The sequence below is a fragment of the Anas acuta genome, chromosome 2, assembly GCF_963932015.1.
Source record: "Anas acuta chromosome 2, bAnaAcu1.1, whole genome shotgun sequence".
Taxonomy (NCBI): domain Eukaryota; kingdom Metazoa; phylum Chordata; class Aves; order Anseriformes; family Anatidae; genus Anas; species Anas acuta.
Window position 1 is genome coordinate 117,639,055 of NC_088980.1, and position 19,303 is coordinate 117,658,357.

The 19,303-nt window shown below is 39.7% G+C and overlaps 1 protein-coding gene across 1 annotated transcript; it reads right to left on the reverse strand.

The window, feature by feature from the left end:
• Positions 1 to 3,435: 3,435 nt before the first annotated feature.
• LYPLA1 (lysophospholipase 1) lies at positions 3,436 to 17,349 on the reverse strand. Its single transcript, XM_068671864.1, has 9 exons — positions 17,209 to 17,349; positions 16,892 to 16,923; positions 13,712 to 13,777; positions 12,271 to 12,318; positions 11,100 to 11,170; positions 10,419 to 10,492; positions 9,575 to 9,676; positions 8,765 to 8,941; positions 3,436 to 7,263 (listed from the first exon to the last, which is right to left on the reverse strand). Exons 1-9 carry the CDS (start codon positions 17,275 to 17,277, stop codon positions 7,210 to 7,212), a joined length of 693 nt encoding a protein of 230 aa, XP_068527965.1. The 5' UTR covers positions 17,278 to 17,349; the 3' UTR covers positions 3,436 to 7,209.
• Positions 17,350 to 19,303: the final 1,954 nt, after the last annotated feature.

Below are 19,303 nucleotides of genomic sequence, written 5' to 3' on the forward strand. Positions count from 1 at the left end.
TTCTCTAAAAAGTACTGTATGTATGCTGCTGCAAAGAGCCAGTCCCTAATTCAGTAGAGGTTCTCATTTGCTGGACTGCAGGACCTTCCACAATGTGAAGATTTAAGAGACAGAAATGGTTCTCCAAAGACAGGGTGCACCTGTGAAATGTTGCAGACTTTTGCTAACTAGTCTCTTTTGCTATGATACAACATAGCCAGAAATTAAGGGGGAGGATCACAACAGTAGCAACAAAAAATTTGTAGCTAAGGATCTCTAAATTCCTACTGATGCACTTTAAAGCCTTCCATTTTCAGGACTAGTATTTCATATGAGAAAAGCTCCTCTAATTTTTGTTAGCACATCTACAGAAAATGTAAAATTCACAGCATTCCAAAAAGTTTTATGTAACCACAAAACATACTCACTATGCCCCTCCTCTTTATTTGAACGCTTCATAAACAGTGATTTCAGTCTATCAAAACAGAACTGCAATCGGTCTGCATCAGCCAACTGACCCTGTTCTTCACAGAGGAAAAAAAAAAAAGATTAGTACAAGATTCAATTCGTAACAGGAGCTGTAGCAAGTGGGAGTTGTGATTTCTCTTATCTGTGAGATTTTCCTCCAAACTTTCAGAAACAGTAATGTGCATCTTGAGTAGTTATTTCTATTGTTCTTCAACAAATAGGCCTTTTTAATTCCTTGGACTAGCCAAAGGTTATAATGGTGTGACCTGAAGTTAGACCAAGCGCCCCTACTAGTTCCAAAACATGGTTTATATACTTTTTGATGACAGAACTCTCCCCTGTTTCCCCACTGAGTGGGTAATCCAGGTTCACAATCTCAATACCACATTCCTTTTAAAAACTCTGATGTGTCCCCAAGGGAAAACCACCTTGCCTACACAGAGAAACTAAACCTCTCACGTTGATGCCTGAGGTAAAGCTGACTACACCTCTGCAAACTGGCTAGGAGTTTTAAGTTTTACAAGTTTTGCAGATTAAAAAGGAGGTTGCTCTTTTCCAAGAAATGGAACTAAGAGAAAATCGTTATCTACTGTTATCTACTGATTTACTTTGTGGATGCCAATTAAATTATGCAAGTACTTCGTTTAAATCAGCTTTAATAAGTTATATCATATTGCATGTTTCACTCAAGGAGAATTAATAAAACTTGCTACCCTAAAGGCAACTGGTGGTAACATGAGAGTGGCAAGCAAAAAAAAAAAAAAATTAGTCTTCAGAAAATCCCATTTACAGGTTAAAGAGTTGTCACGCTGAGAATTTTGTCACTTTCTTCATTTACCACACCAATGGCCTCATACCGTATTGGATAAAGTTTAATTCAATACTACACTGTAATTTTTTACTATGCTAATTCTAGGCAACTTTTCTCCTCACAACTGTATCGCTACTGAAAAGTATGCCACGGCTGAAAGCAAATGGGCACTGAAAACTAGTCAAAATTTTTCACAAACTGACAAATGACTGTGTATTATTGCATTTTTATTGTTATCAGCTGTATTTATATCCATAAGTTGCCACTGACTATTCACATATCTGCATCTAATACACATTTCCATACATTAACTTCAATGTACCCCATGTGAATGTGTTGGCATCACTCCATGCTGTGTTGGGTCTGTCTGAGCTGGAGTCACCTTTCCCTGCAGCAGCCCACACAGCGCTGTGCTCTGCACTCGTAGCTGGAACAGCACTGATATCACTCCAGTGTTGTGTCTATTGCTGCGTAGTGCTGGCACAGCACCAGGACTCCTTCCAAGCCCCCAAGAGCCAGCAGGCTGGGGGTGGGCAAGTGATGGGGAGGGGAGCTGCCCTAAACCAACCAAAGGGATATTCCATAACACCTGATGTCACACTAAGCGACGAATTGATTAAAGTATCTACAACTAATATAATGCCAGTCACAATATTGGGTTTTCTGTTAATATTTTTGTGTGACTATGCTGTATGTAGTCCGTTCTCTGTTCTCTTTTTTCCTCTACATCTGATTGGAGAACATGTTGAAATCTGTGTTTGGTTTCTTTATCATGCTGTACTGTATCAGCCTTCAGTTTCATCTGGTACTCAGGCCTTGCATTGTTATCATTCTAGGCTCCTGGAGATTATCTTTTTGGAAATATTAAGAATTACACTGCCTTCTTTTTTTCTCCCCAGCAGTCAATCCATGAATAATATCAGGGGTGGTGACTTCTTTTCTCCTTGGGGGCTAATTGCAGCAGCCTTTGAGTATTTTGGCTACCCTTGGTCAGATGTTATCCTATTTCTAGTTCTAGTGTTCGTCTTCCTCCCTGAGGTCAAACAATTTATTATCATCCAAGGATCTGCCCCGAGACAAAGTAGTTGTGGGTGGCAAGGTGTGTGGGGGGATTTGGGCAGGTACCTGTCACAGTGTTCTCCTCTGATGGTTATTAACTTCACCCCGGAACAAGTACAAAATCCAAGAAAAGTGGTAGAGGATTTGAAAGACGTATGCCCTGACCCTGGCAATACCAGAGAACTCCACCAGCTTGCTGCACTCCACTGGGGTCTGGCTTATACCTCTCAAATGTCAATTAACACTGCCCAGCACCCTCAAGGGGACAGGGAAGTTCCTGAATTCGATGACGAGATAACACACACTATGACCACCCCAAAGGACCAACCAGCTATGGTATCAGTCACCCCTACAGTCAAGACAAAAACAAGGGAAACGAAGTAAGCTTGTTTAGTAAGGGAAGCTCCTCCTAAGGACAAGGGAGATGAAAACCACCACATACACAGACAAGCAGACGTTTCATTTCTTTAAGCTGCTTGAGGGAGGTCTACTTTTACCACATGAAGACCCCATTCCTTCTCATGTTTCTTCAGCTAAACACTTCACAGTATTTCTTCCCAGATAACCTCCATGTTTTCTCGTGGGAGTGCCTCACACTGCATATACCGCTGTTCTGCCTCAGATTTCACAGTCAGCCTAAGGAGCATGTAACCCCTGACCAGAAAACTGATTCTTTAACAAATATATAGAGTGGTACGTAGGCTAAACCTAACATAACTTTGAAGGGTTCCCTGACACTGCAGAAGCCCCAGGGAATGGTTTAACAGCACACAGAGAGAAGACTTTGGCTCCTCAGTGTCCTACAATAAGGGCACTGGAAAATATTTTAATTTCCTCTACCTTTCAAAATTACTGCAGATTCCAAGGAAGCAAGCTGAAATAAAATCAATAACCTAGAATATGAAAAAAAAAATAATTCATGCTTAGCATTCTTCTCAAAAGCAAATCATAACGTGTTTTGTTTGTTTGTTTGTTTTCAGTAACTATGAATCATCCTTTTGTATTACAGAATCATGCATCCATTACTCTGCAATACATTTGCAAGAGGTCTCCAAGTGCCTGTTTCACAGCATACGAAAGCTCGACTTCTTTCAGGTATGTACGGAAAAACTCGTTAGTACTTTCCCAAACACTGGTTGATATTTATTTCACAATGATAAAAACTGAAAGATTTTACATCTTCCCTACTACAGAAGTAATTTTCAAAGTTGTGTCCTTATCATAAACTAAATTACATGTTAAATGTTTATATTAAATATAAATGGCTTATACCTCATAACACAAAGAGCAAGTGTTCAGTATTTCTTTATAAAATTTAAGATATGCAGGCCTTGTACATATGGCTTCATTAACATATACAGTTTGTTATTAGTCATATCCATTAACAGAAACAGTGCCCCTACTTCAAGGATTCATCCTAATAATTTTAATGAAGTTCAGTATACCCCATTAGAGAGAATATGTTTTAATTAACAATTCTAATACCGGTGACAGTGTACAGTACTTTTTACCAATCTACTGTGTTGTAATTGTACACAATAGGAAGAGACCAAATCATACAGCCCTCACCACAGTACATTTACTTCAGGAATGGCTGGAAGATTTGGCTCACAATACATGATTCCATGTATTTAGTTAAAAATGGGGAACATCTTCTAACAAGAAGTCAGAATTCTGATGTCACGAAACTGCAGTCAAACTTAATTTTGAATGTGAAATTAAAATGTATTGGGGAGCTCAATACCCACTGAAATAAACTGATCTGCAAGCAGGACATTTTCACATCAATGCTTAAACAGGTATTTTTAAGGCATCATCCCATTTCAATGAAGTTTAGCAATGCAAAAATAAAATTAATTCTTGGAGATTTTCAAGTTGTAGTTTCCGAGAACAGGATCTTCATATTTAGAGCACTGACAGCCCAACTTCTCCATTTTAATAGACTATTGTGAAAATAAACACACTGGGACAAGCTATCATTCAGCCTAAAAACACATGCCAGCAAGGACATCATGCAACAACCCCAGCATCAAATCACGTCAGGTAGTGACTAAGTTCAGCTAAGAGATTACACACAGCTTTCCAAGGAGCCGGGAAGTTAAAAGACAAGAGCTCAGCATACACACACTGCTATGGGAAGAAATGGGGCAGGCTTCAAATACATCCATGAAGTTTCCTCTGGTTTCTGGGCTCTTTAGAAAACCCCATCTACAACATACACATCTGCCCTGCAAAAAAAAGCATGAGGAAGGACTCTTCTCAGAATAGGAATTCAGAATTAAGTCACGACATTTGCTTACATTTACTTTGGTAACACAGCTCTTTGTGGATAAAGTAAGCAGCAAAACAGTATGAAAAAAAAAAAAACCACATTGTTATGCTAGCTGAGTATTTAAACAAAGTTATCATATAAAGCGTTTCTAAAAGAACATTTCAAAGCATCATGGAGACAATAGCTGAAGCTGATCTAAGTTTAAAATGCAGAATTGCTAGAAGCTGACTTTGAGCTGTGAAGCCTGTGCATAAAACTGAGAAAAGAGTTAAGCTAACACAGAATAAAGCTAAGACCAATCTCATTTTAACATCTTAGGAATATTTCTTTTTAAACTAATCACAACATAAGAAAAAAATGTGAAACGTGCAGACTAAATAAGAAGATGAACAACAGCAGCTGGACATTGTTATCAATTCACAAACAGGACAAGAAAATAATAAAGAGATCAGAAGGTTATGCAGAAGTTTGGAAACAAGACAGTATTTGGGGAGTAACTTAGACAACAGGGGAGTAGGAATCAATCTGAAAACTAAGGGAAATAACATACTGCTTGACTAAGAAGTTTGCAATTCAGCGGGACTGCAAAATTAGCTAATGCAATTTGGGAATGACTCCAAGCTAGGAAATACAGTTTTCTGAACACAACTTTGGCACAACTACAAGAATATTATGGTTTCTTCAGTGAAAGAAATTAACTGAAAGACAAATTGGCAAATACATAGAACAGTGACTGAGACCAAAAAAAATAATTAAACTTCAAAGTTAATAGACTCCTCAGCCAAGCAGACAGAATTTCTAGAAGTGTCCCAATACTGTTCAGAAAAAAAAAAAAATCCTTTTCAATTGAGATATTTAATAATCCAGAGAAACAGGATTAGAAAAGAAAAATAGCTTCCTCAAAATGAAGTGCACTACTTATGAAGAAAAGTAATGAAAACTGAGAACTCAGACCAGGTGAACAAGCCAGATTTCTGGCAGCAGCTATGTCAGAGGAATATACATACATAATTCCTGATTTATACATTTGTACTGGCAGGTTCCTGTGATGTAAATCCAAAAATATTGCAAGAGGACTGCCTGATTAAGCTGGGTGAGTAGAAAGTACCTTATCTACAGGTATGAATCACAATGCTGACAACACAGATGCATCCAAAACAGGAATATTCTTTGCTTGCAAACATATTTCAGTATAGAAGATTGTTAAGCAGCTTATTATGTAGTAAAAAGCATAGTATATTTTTTTAATCTCTAGTGTGGTGATGGCCTCTAAATGCTACAGAAGAACAGCTACTTCCAGAAAGTGAATTACAGCTCTTAACTACAAAAAGCATGCATCGATTTCTGTAATCCAGTGTGTTCTAGAATTTTATGCTTCTAAAATAAGAGACATTCTATATCTTGAACAGTTTTTTGCCTGCAGTAGGTCTCCATATTCTTAGGCTACATTGATCCAGGGAAACATACAATCATATATTTGAAAATAACATTCTGTTTTCTTTTCCAGAAAAATCTCAAGTTTTGAAATGAAATAAAAGAAAGTATTAGACAATAATTTAAAGTTATCCCAATTCCACTGGTAGTTTCACAAAAGAGAATCTAAACTGGTCAATGTCTATGTTACAAATGAGACTTCAACAATACACAAAACTAAAAACTACATGGCTGCACTGTTTTCAGTTAGTTAGTCCAAGGCAGCCAGAAAAATCAAAACTGTATGCTGGAATCGCTCATGTAAAATACATCATGAACATTTCTACATAAATGAAAGCTACAATGATTAAAGCATAAGATGAATGTTCAAGATCAAAACAGGATTTTTTTAAATGAAACTCGTATTAACCTTATGCACTTCTTCAGAATTCTGTTCCAAGTCAGTATTTGACATAATTTTATAGTAATCTAAAACAACTGGCAACAAGACAGCAACGAATGATGGTGTAACAAGTACTGAGTCCCTTCATAATGATATAACTATCAGTATATACTTGTATGAAAACAGTTAAAAATGGTGGTGTTTCAAATACAGGATATACCTCTACTGACTAAGTCTTTCTAGGAGAACCACCCTTCTATCTGGCGTAAGAATTAACATTTAACATTTCAAGGTTTGTCCTCAGTAACATTTATTCTACCACCATATGCCCACTGTTACATACTTTTATACAACATTTGTTGTGTACTTTATGCATCCATTACATAAACAAAATGTTTTAATTTATTTTCAAAGAGTATTAAGAACAAACATGTCTCAAACATACTAAACTGGTCACATTTATGTTGTTCACATAAATTTAGTCTTTAATTACTTGTACAAATGGTTCAAAATTTTGCAATCAAAAGTCAGGCATGTCTTAAAATAGTATGCTCAGTTTGCATTCTATCATTGTTACCTAGCTGCCTCATTCTTACAATTTCATCAGTGGATGATCAATACTAAAAAGATTATCATTTCTTGCACGTGTGTATTATTTAATCCTTGTCCTAAGTATAAATTTGCAACACAGTAGTAACACTGTAGGTACAGGAGTAATGCTTCCTATCAGGCATGTGAAAAGATTAACGCTCTACCACAGTTGATGCTGGTGTATTTTATGTAGAAGGCTTCTCACGTATCATTTCAGTCTACAGGAGGTAGATGTTTGTCTATGAACTGTTTTACATCCATCATCTCCTGTTCAAAGAGAAAGGTATGCATTAGTTGAAGTTCACTACTAATATATATTCAGCTACACGAAATAAGGTTTCAAAAAATCAGTTATTGTGAGCAGCTGGGCTAGAAACACTGAATATTCAATTAGTTACTTGATATGTTTTTACCACTTTGCACACAGCAAATCAAAGCAGGTAACTTCAAGGCAATAGATATAGCTTTGCTTGGAAGAGGTTAAAGCCAAAGGAAAAGGACAAAGGTCACCTTTTTTCTCTGTGAAGTTGAACAAACAATCTACATATTAATCATCAAGTAATGTGAACAGCACCAGGCTGAAAATGGACTGGATTTGAATGTAGCTAAGGCAGTAGGTTCATGCATACGTTAAACCTTTGCAAGTTAACAGTGGTGCAAAAACCCAGCAGCACCTCTTCCTAGCCAAACAATTTTACCTTCATGATACTTCCTATCTTAAGGAAGGAAAAGCAACACTGTGAAACAGACTGGGAAACCAATCCACATAAGAAATAATTTAATTTTTATTATTATTTTTTCCTAAACCAGAGAAGCTTCTTCATAGGAACACACAATAGGAGAGTAAATGACAGTAGCACTTTATGGAAGTTTAGAACATGCATTAAGTTATGACCCCACAAAAAATTATGAAAAAAACACATCACAAAGTACTAATTGTCATAAGAAAGAACACACACATTTGCATGACAACCCCATGCTATTACTGTCTAAATGTAATAAAACTGCATAAATATCCCAAAGAGATGCAGCAATCCAAATTTACAAAGTTACTGCTGCTGAAAAATGGAAGACCTGTTCGTTGCTGCCTATTCTGTTTTTTGCTCCTACCATTGTGCGGGTTCAGATGCTTCAACTCACTAAGGCAGCAAAACTTAAGCCAGCAGCTTTTACCATTTTAGCAAACTCAGATGGTTCAAAGAAGTTTCTGATCAGCTCCAGAGCTGGTGCAGGAAGAGAGGGCCACAAGGTCAAGAGCAGAGGAAACTAGCCCACCCCTTTCTGGCAGCAGCAAGCCATTACATCAGCTCAACTGCTTGCTGGGCCAGAACCATAAGCAAAGATTTTGAGGCTGCCTCTTTCAAAATTGCAACACCCCCCTCCAAATTCCTCTGATGTCTCCAAAACCATCCACAGAACATGCACTTCTCCCCAGAATGCCAAGCTGTACTGATGCTGTGAGAATTCAATCTGCATTCCATTGTGGTGATTACTTTAATAAGCAAGCAATAAAAATTAGGAAAAAAAGTATTTTATAGACCAACCAGCCTAGACCCAAAAATGAAGTCTTCCAATGAAATCCCCAACAGTCATATAAACATTTCCCTTGGATTTTTTTTTTCAGCCAGGCATTAACTTATTCAGTAAAATAAGTCAATAGCACCATGCACTTTTAATCAAAAATAAAAATAAAAATAAAACAAACAAAAAATTGTTTGGAGGGAAAAATAAAACGCACAACTAAAATATTGTACTTTAAGAAAATTACCTCAATACATGAGCTATGCATCATGCCAGAGTAAGTCCTGAAGGTTACATTGGCTGGATTTATCATACTCTTTAGCTTCTCAACAGTAAGAGAACCAAACATTAAAGGAACAAGTGGGTCACAGTCCCCATGGCACTGAAGAACGGGAATCTCCTTGTTGACACCACTGATAGTGCCCTGTCCGGGGTGAGATTTAAAGGGGGGAAGAGAAGAAGGAGACAGTAAATGAAGTACAACTAACATATTTGAGATAAAATTACCCCAGGGCACTACTCCCTGTGGCATGACAAAGCAAGATGAATTCTCAAGGAAGAACATTATGAATAGCATGCAAGTTCCCCATGAAATACATTCTATGCCTGACCACCCACCCATTAATTTAAACAACAACAACAAAAAACAGGAAAAACACACCTGCAAGTAAGATTTTGGCACTCATTTCAGAAAATTTCTTCAAAAAATGTGATTTCTGGACTAGTAAAACAAACTGATACTTTTTAAAAATACCTAGTCTTTAATAAGACTTGCAGATGGAACTAGTGGCAAATAGAAAATTCATCTTCAAGGAAAATCTTGCCATATCCTGTACGTTTCCTCCGAATGTTATTTTAAGCAGAGGTAGCTACTGAGTTCTTCCTCATTTTCCCAATGCCTAACTCTAAACCTGCAGTGCCCTATTTCACAAACTTCGGAGCTATCTAAGTGCAGGCAATACTCAGTAATGACAGCCACTAATTCCTGCACAAGATACAATCTTCAGATATACTAATTTCACAACTGCAGAACACCTTAAGAAAGAAACATAAATACCTGAGCAAAGGAAGTTCGTAGAGGAAGCCAACAGCTGAGGGCTACGACACCTGCTAATTTTTGTTGTGTTGTAAGAGCTGTGTATAATGATAAAGCACCTCCCTAAGACAAAAAGATTAGTATTACTATGGTGAAGGTAACGTTCCTTTTCATGTTTCTTTCAAGATCTTCAGTTTCTCCTTTAAAGAACTTTTTCCATTCCAATTCCTCAGAACCAATAGTAAGAGCAATATCAAGTATTCTTATACACAAATATACTGATATACAATACACTTATTGTATTTTCCCCCCACTTCCAAGTCCATGTGATCAATTCACAAGTAAAACGGCAAATTTACCAGAACTAACAGATAAAACTTAGACTTCAAAGCTAGACATGAATAAAAAGCACTACCACTCACGACAATATCATCATTATTTTGATATTTTAATTCACTTTCACATAGACAGTTGGCATATAGACCCGATTGGTCTACAGGACATTGGCCTATTATGATATTTTACAAACCACAATGGTCAAAAGACCATGAAATACCTACCAAATTAAAGTTAAATTAAAAATACTACCAAGATGTTCAAGAAAAGAGATTTTCAGGCAACACTACAAAAGACTTTAAATAGCCTATTCATTTTAGGAGCTTTTTCCCATACGTTCATTTTTCAGTGAACAGTAATTATTTGCTTAACATGAACAAATTAATTTTTTCAGGCAAAGAGAAACTGACACTTTAAAATTTCAGAAACACCTATCATCAGCTTTTTAGTTTGAGTTTGGATATCCCACATTAGGATAGCTAGGTTATTTCCCTAGAAAGAGACACAGTTCTTTCCAACCATACCTTACCTGAGAAAAGCCTCCCAGAATAATTCGATTAGAAGGAATCCCATTTTTTACTTCTTGATCTATCAGTGCTTTAACTGCAACATAAATAAAGGCCAGTAGTGAAAATGCATTCCACTCCGTAGGAAGTCTACAAGAGAGGCTACAAGACAGTCTACAAGTTGGCATCTCACTGATGACAACAGAAAGCTAACGAAAGGAAACTTTCATCTGATTTGCAGTAAGAAGTATCAAAAAATCTAGGACATGATAAAAAAAAAATCCAGTGCAGCTATACAATTTCCAAAGAGGAAAACATGCAAGGAAGTCTTGCAAGTTTCCCTGCTAGGGAAATAGCATCCTCTTCTAACTACCCATCAGCACACACGGAAGACTGTTCTAACTTGCTATGCTATCCAGAGGCTCTTAAAAATAACAAAAAAACAGCACGCTAGCTCCCACGTACATTTTATCATCAAGAATATGAAGTGTATGAAGTGTTTATACTGATGAACTACCTACTCACTCATGAAGTTTAAAAAAAACCATGCAGTTACCTAAACTCAAATCAGCAGTAACGCAACACATCATATTACCTTCCCCAATGATTTTGACTTTGTGAATCGGTAGACTTTTTCGGACTAATGATCAGTTTCAGAATATAAAGTAGTACTTTTAAGACCTAAAGCGCGTTCCTAAACATACCATTCTCTGCTGCCTGCTTGATCCCAGCTTCATCTTCTTGTGAATCTGGAGAAAGTCCAATGATATCAAACCTTACAAAAACATCAACAAGAGCATTACTCATTAGAGCATCCATTCCACTTCCTTAAAACACAAATAGTAAAAATTAGGAAAAAAGCATTTTAGTTTGGAAAATATCTAACAAACTTATTTCCTAAGAATCGTCCATAGTTCACAAGAAATTATGGACAATCTGTGGATGTAGATAAAATGCTAGATGTAGTCAAAGTTGTTCAGAGTTTTGCTACCTTCTGTAATTTACTGCAGGTTCAGCAGCTCAATTTTGGTTTTGTTCCAAATATATCAGCAGTCATTTCAATTTAATAGAATCACTGAATCATCACAAAATGGCTTGGGTTGGAAGGGACCTCAAAGACCATCTAGCTCCAACCCCTCTGCCATGGACAGGGATGCCACCCACTAGATCAGGTTGGTCAGGGCCTCATCTAACCTGGCCTTGAACACCTTCCAGATATGGGGCATCCACAACCTCTCTGGGCAATGTGTGACAGTGCCTTACCACCCTCTGAGTGACAAATTTCCTCCAATCACCTCCCTTGACCTGCTGGCCACTCCTCTGTTGATGCAGATTTAACAGGTCTGTGTACAACTTCACAGTTTTATGTACAAAATTAAAATACTGATTGGAGATATATACAAAAACCAAACACAAGTTATTTGAGAAAAAAACACAAAAAAAAAAGTCAAACAAGGACTGGTTTAAGACTATTTAAATCTATCAAAGTTTTTCCGCTTTCTATTGAGAGTGGATGATCTAGATTTTCTAGATGTTCTACTGCCACACCAAATATTGCTCACTAAGTAGCAATAGCATTTTCATTCCAAATCTCCACTACCGTTGACTACACACAATACAGACTATAGATTATACTTCTAAAATAAAATGGTTTTCGGCTGTTTGCTTAAGACATGCAAGTTAGTCCTGAGGAGTAACCACTACCACACAGGGAATTAAGTGTCCTCATGAAAGCCTTTTTAAAGAAGGGAACTGAACCAAAAAAATTTGATACTTATATCGAATTAAAACTAGACATTTAGATTGTTCAGGATTTTTAATTAAGAACTATGAGTTTAAACCTCGAGAGTTGTCTGCAGTTTAACAAGTACTTACCACGATGGCATAGCCATGTTCATGTTTAAAGAAACTGGCATAACTGGCCTAAAAGTAAGAACAGACAAAAGTGACATCAGGTATACACTGGAAGTTGATAATACAAATGCAGTTACGTCATTAAATTACATCTCTCTAATTCTGTCTTACTTTTAAACCATAATTAACATTAGCTACCCTGTAGCATCTCTTCAATAGATCTCCCTTGAAATTAGTGACTCCAAGCATTTATTACTCAGGGCTGACTTATCACCCTCAATGGAGAGGAAGCAAAACACTGATGGGCTCCTTTATATATGTATACATACACACGTAAAATCCACACATATATATGCCTTTTAATTATTTCTAAGTATTTTTTGCAGTTGCACAGACATTCTCAGTGGATGAAGGTACCTTACACAGCAGCAAACCTACAGAAGCAGCGAAATGCAGCACAAAACGCCAAGTCTGGCCATATTTGCTTCTCTCAACAGTAGAAGCTACTTAAGCAACGCCTGCCTCTGCTGCAAGGCTCCTTCCCACCCTCGTGCTGCTGCATGGCATCATCTCAGACAACTTCATGCCAGGGATCAATACCGGCTGCACTTTTAATCTACTGAAAGGGAGGAAAGTAAATTCTGTGGGGAAGACTAGAAGATGACAAAGGGCAAGGGAAGAGAACAGCAGAGACTGCTGAGCCCTTTTGGAACAGCTCACTAAAGCCTGGTCATGCAGTAAAATATATAAATAATTTACAGCCCAGTAATCAACTGATACACACTGAAATATCATTTACCTATCCTCCCTATCACTCCTGCTCCGCATCTCCTAAGACTGTTAGAGCAGAAGACGATGTAAATTTTGTGTTAAAATAAATTCAGAGGACAGATAGATCTTAATGCTTTGTTTACTGACTCCTGACCCTGCTCAGAAGTATTTCACTTCTCAAACTGCATTATTTGCTGAAAATATGAATACGAATAGCCTGTTAATCTTTGAAAAGTGCTGTACATCATATGCAAATTGCATCTTCTATCCACACACTTGAGTCTAAGATTTGCATTTGCATAATGTGAAGCATTTCTAAAGGTCAATAAAATATAGAAAATTACTCCTTGTTCAGAATGGCTTTTAACAAATGACCGTGGGGGAGGGGTCATTTCACTCAATCCAGTGAAAGCATAAAGTCAAAAACAATTCTACTTTATACATAAAACTGTCCAATTATTTTTTCACCCTCAATTAGTAACAAAAGGAAAATATGAATAAAAATGCAATTTTGTCCTGAAGTAAATAACCTGGCAGTTCCTAAAATTAACAGCATCAGAATTATTTTAAATGTTATTAGTTAAAAAAGAAAAGTAGAGACATACAAATCCCATTTGACTTCATCATCTGTGCAAGCATCTTAAGATGTAACTCTACAGAAAAGGCAAAACAATAAAAGTCACAAACTTACGCATGTGGGCAAATGTATTTTACATGGGGGCTTTTGATACCTGCAAGTGCTTCTGACCACCCATGCCTGTTAATGACAAAACAAAAAAAAAAGCATGTTAAATGTCATTTATGTTTTAGCTTAGCTCTTACTTCTATGTTGCTGCAACAGCACAGAGCAAGTACGAGATATGCTGAATTAGGTCAGTATTTTTAGAAAAAAATTACACATAGTACAGTGTGCTACAGATATCTTACAATACTAAAAAGGTTTACTCTGTCTCTGAGTATTTGTTGCATATATACAACCAGGGACACTATCTAATTTGAGTACCAGAGCTGTGGCACTGCTGCAGAAATGCCACTCTGGCACTATGCAGAGCCTGCTCCTCACCTGGCAAGGTTTAACAACTTTGGCACTAAAACATACAAGCATGGTTATGTGCTGCTTCTGGACTCAGTGCTGGCCCACAGGCCACTGTGCTGCTGCTGTAGAGCTAAGGCAGTTTTTTTCACAGGCAGATTTGCCATTTCTGAATCACATCTCTTGGTGTGGCAGGATAGCAGATTGACACGTAACCTAGCTCCTTACGGAGTCACCTAACGGAATCAAACACATTAACTTTGGCTTAGCTGGAACACTCTCAGATTCAGGCAGCCCTGAACAACACTCCACATCCCAGGTAGGTTTTCAAATCTCTAGCATGTGCTGCATGAGTGCACAGAGCCTGGGATTTGCATAGGACATGAGCTGTCAAGCTTCCTACAAACCAGGAAACTGGAACTCATAATTTAAATAAAGAGCTCAGCAAGACTCATGCCAGGGCTCATCTAGACTTCAACTACACTGGAACCAAACCTGAATCCACACAGCTTTCCCAAACGTTTAGTAGTACCCATATTTCCTTATTTCCTGATTCTTCTCATTTTATAGTATTCCTAACTCATGCAGTAAACTAGGTAACAGAAAGTTGATTCTAAGCAGCACACATCTGTAACAAATTCATCAGTGACATAGCTGAACTAACCTGTCCAACAGCAGACAAGCCATAACATCATCTTTTAATTTTAGTATCAGCCTAAGAAGTCAACGTAGACTACATGAAGGTAACGAGGTTTCAAACACATGGAGAGCGTGGGCATTTGAAGCTCTGGCTGTGCCTGTCAACCTTCTCCCTACCAATGCTTTTACATATACTAGTAACAAATAGTGGGCGATGATCTTACTTGCATAGTATGTTCAATAAACCACAAAATAACCAAATAAGAATCTAAAGGAGATATATGACTGAGAAGAACTAGGTAGATAAGAATTTGGGAACTTTTTTCCTTTAGCCAAGTATGAAGATTATTGTGACAAATTTGAAAAACTACACTGTATACACATTTACACTCTTTAGAACAATCTTCTATGTTGCACATTTTCTTCAGATTATGATGAGTATGTACAAATCCTTGTGCCACTTACGTAGAAACGAAAGAATACAACCTCTAACATGTCATACATCTCAGAGCAAGAAAAATAAAGTTGGTAAAATTGAATTCAACAATTTAAAAATTCACATGAAAAAATACAGGTCAGTTTAAACTGTGGGAATTTTAAAAATCTTTAATATGTCTTTTCAAACAATTATTATTATTATTATTATTATTTTTTATGTCCTATGACTTTTCTGGGGAAAAAATGGCAGCGTGTTCAAGGCAGCTTTAGCTAATCTAACCTGCAGCAGTCTAGAGGAACAACACAGCAAGTCACCCTATTTCCACAGAGGTGTTACAACTTCAGGAGTACCTTCTGGTACACTTAGAGCATTTGCAAGCTGGAGGCTGTGTGGCAGCTTTGTAACTAACACAGAAACATCACATTTGCATGAGGAAAACTATTTATGTTAAGGGGCAAACTTTTATGATTTTTCTCCCCTTGCCAAAATCATCAAACCAATTCGCAAGGACTCTAAGCCAGAAGACCCAGAAGATTCTGCAACCCCTTGCCGAACATTTGGAGCCAAGATGCAGGAAGTAACTCCAGCCTCAGCTGCGTCCGACCAGCAAAGAGGAAGAGGGATAATTCAAACCCGGTGACGAATTACCAGTCAGCACAATAAATGAGAGCAAACATCTCCGCTTGTAAAATATTGCCAAATGCACGGACTTAACTCTTTTCAAGTTACTAAGTGTCCAAGTTACATAAGTTTCAGTTCTGACAGTTGACTGGACTTTTTTTTTTTTTCTTTTAAAAAAGCTTATTTTTTAAATTTAAACACTCAGTTTCAACCTAGAGGTGACATTGAAGTTCTGGGTAACAAACATGGAGTTCTTCAAAAAAATACTATGTAGTTTTGTCCATAAAGGAGCATAATAGACACAGTATTCACAGTAACTATTTCTGGTTCCTAGGTACTTATTCCTTTAAAATCTTCTAGAAAAACACAAAAAGTTTCAATAGCATGTTAATTCAATGGCTTTAACACTAGAGAAGAATGAATGCATGCTTGTATCCTGCCACACACAAGCCTCAAGCAGGAACATTACACCACTGCTAGACTCCTCCCAAGGATTCCCTGCTCTTCTTATTTCCATTCCAGCATGGAATTTCCAGGGGCAAAGGAAACAAGGTGTTTTATTTCACAGCCTGCTTGTTGTTCAGGGTGAAGGGTTTTATTGGTGGTGCTTTTTGTTTTTTTCTTCTAAGAGTGTTAAGACCATATATCAGATAGAGAAACCTGTAGGCAGGAGGTGACTGCCTAGGAGTTTGCTCAGAGGTGTTAAAATTCAGGCTTTCTTGATTTCAGTGTCACATACTGAAGAACCCGTGAACTAACTGCACCTACTAGCAAACCGGCAGTCCACAAGTCTAGAAAAAAAAAAAAAAAGGAAAAAAAATAATTCTAAATTTAGACAAACACAGGAATGACCAGGAACTACTCTCCGGAAAGAGAAACGTCAGAAACACACGGGGCTTCTTTTTCCACCAAATTTGAATCCCAAAGCGTCCCGTTCAGACCAAACTACGCGTTTGAAAGGCGGTAGAGGAAGCTTTTGAGGTTCTTTCTGACTCTTTACACCAAATGGTTGCCAGCGTCGTTGCAGCATACGTGAAGTTACAGGTAAAACACCAAAAAAAAAAAAAAAAAAGTTTAAATCCCTTCAAGTTGCACCCAAACCCTTATCACTACCCGCGCTACCAGACCGGCATACGCACCCGGTATCCCCCAATCCGTGAAGAAAAATCACCTGGAGAAGAGAAACAGAGCGGCGTTAGAGCCCTAATGACGAGCGCCCCCCTCCCCTTCCCCTCCCCTTCCCCTCCCCACCCAGCCCCATCCGCCATGAGGGAGCCGCCACAGCCGCGGCCAGGGCCGCACGGTCTACCCAGCCACCCGACCCCGCCGACCTTCCCCGGGGCCGGGAACAAAGCGGCGAAGGACGGGGGGAGAGACGGAGAGGGAGGGGGAGAAATAGAGGGAGAAGGAGCCGCCTGCCTGCCCAACCCGCCCCAGTGCCCCCGCCCGCACTCACGGCGGCCGTCGCCTTCCTGGCGGCCGGGACGATGGCGGGCAGCGGCGCCGACATGTTGTTGCCGCACATGCACGGCGCTGCCGGGCGGCCAGCGGGGCGCCGGCCAGCAGCGGCGAGGCGGGGCGCGGGGCGGGCACGGCCCGCCCACAGCCGGCCGTGAGGCGCGGCCGGTGGGGGCGCGGAGGGGAAGGGGCGGCCGCCCACCACCCCCCAGCTCCCTCTCAGCTCCCCTCAGCTTCCCCTCAGCCGCCCTCAGCCCCCCCTCAGCTCCCCTCAGCGCCCCTCAGTCCCCCTCAGCCCCCCTCAGTTTATGGTTCGTTTCTTCTCAAAATGGCTTTCCTGATGTTGTACAGAGCTCGGGGGTGAAGGGAAGTCCCCATACTCATCATGCAGTCGATGTAAAATGGTCACAAGAAAGAGCGAAAATACGAATATGGCAAAGGGCATCGTTAGACGGAACTCATTTGTCCCCATCAGATCAGGTGCCTCCATCGCCAAATTAAATCTGGCTTACGGCCAAAGCGTGAGTGGCTCTTACTCACCCTGACACGCATCAGGCTGCTCAGGCACTGCCTGCCGAGCTGCTGCACCGTCCCAGTCCATTTTTAACACTTAGACCAGCTCTGGATAAGTACGGCAAACACATTTCTGCCCGAACGAAACACTCGGTTCTTTGTCCTCTACTCCATGCATCTTTGTCAGATGCTTCCTCCCAGAAAGTCAATCCGCTCATTGTGTTCTGCAGGCTGCGATCTGGCTAACACGGACGCTATTTTGGCAACTCAAGCAGCAGCTGAACGCTCGCTGTATTATGTGAAAGCACATCCTTCCCACTGGCACACCCCATACCAGGCAGGGGTGGTTTTCTGCAGAGAGCAAATTGTGCTCAACAGTGTTAATATTTTTGTCAGCGTGGCTGCATAAAATATATGAGAGAAGACTTTGCACCAAGTAACTTTAAATACATGACCTCTTTTGCCATGACTGTTATATTGCTTTGACATATAGTACTGGTGCCAAGTGGTCCTGTTATTGCTGAGATTGGATTATTTTAATGGAAGGCTTTTTAGTGTTTTATCTCTGCACTTTAGTGTGTGTTCTTGCCTCATGCCTTGTGACTAGTGCTGTTTAATATCTTTATCAGTGACATAGACAGTGGGACCAAGTGCACCCTCAGCAAGTTTGCAGGTGACACCAAGCTGAGTGGTGCAGCCAATACAACAGAAGGAAGGGAAGACATCCAAAGGGACCTGGACAAGCTAGAAAAGTGGGACCATGTGTAATGAGAAGTCAGAAAGTGACCAGTGATAGGACCTGCAGGAATAGTGTCAAGCTGCGGCATGAGAGGTTCGGGCTGGACATCAGGAAGAGGTTCTTCACTGAGAGGGTGGTCGCACACTGGAACAGGCTCCCCAGGGAAGTGCTCACTGCACCAAGTCTGTCGGAGTTTAAGAAGTGTTTGGACTGTGCACTTAGTCACATGGTCTGAATTTTTGTTTTGACCTGTGTGGTGCCAGGAGTTGGACTCGATGAATCTTGTGGGTCCATCCCAACTCGGGATATGATTCTATGATGCTATGAAAATGCAAGGTGCTGCACCTGGGTCAAGACGAGCACAGACTGGGAGAATAACTCACTGAGAGCAGCCCAGCAGAGAAGGACTTGGGGGTTCTGGTGGATGAAAAGCTCGACATGAGCCAGCAGTGTGAGCTCACTGTGCAGAAGGGCAACTGCATCCTGAGCTGCATTGACAGAGGAGTGGCCAACAGATCAAAGGAGGGGATTGTGCCCCTCTGCTCTGCCCTTGTGAGGCCCCAACTGGAGTGCTGCATCCAGGCCTGGGGCCCCCAGCACGAGAAGGATATGGGGCTGTTAGAGCAGGTCCAGAGGAGGGCCACAAAGATGCTCAGAGGGCTGGAGCACCTCTCCTATGAAGAAAGGCTGAGAGAGCTCGAGGTGTTCAGCCTGGAGAAGAGAAGGCTCCAGGTTGACCTCATTGCAGCTTTTCAGTACTTAAAGGGAGCTTATAAAAAAGATGGAGAATGACTTATACAGGCAGATAGTGATAGGACGAGGGGGAAAGGTTTTAAATTAA

Excerpts from the sequence above, each read along its gene's own strand:
- LYPLA1 (XM_068671864.1), bottom strand. The coding sequence starts at position 17,277 with ATGTGCGGCAACAACATGTCGGCGCCGCTGCCCGCCATCGTCCCGGCC. Across the intron at positions 16,924-17,208 it reads CCAGGAAGGCGACGGCCGCC|GTGATTTTTCTTCACGGATT; the intron begins GTGAGTGCGGGC and ends TCTCTTCTCCAG. Across the intron at positions 8,942-9,574 it reads TACGAACTTCCTTTGCTCAG|GGCACTATCAGTGGTGTCAA; the intron begins GTATTTATGTTT and ends CACCCCGGACAG.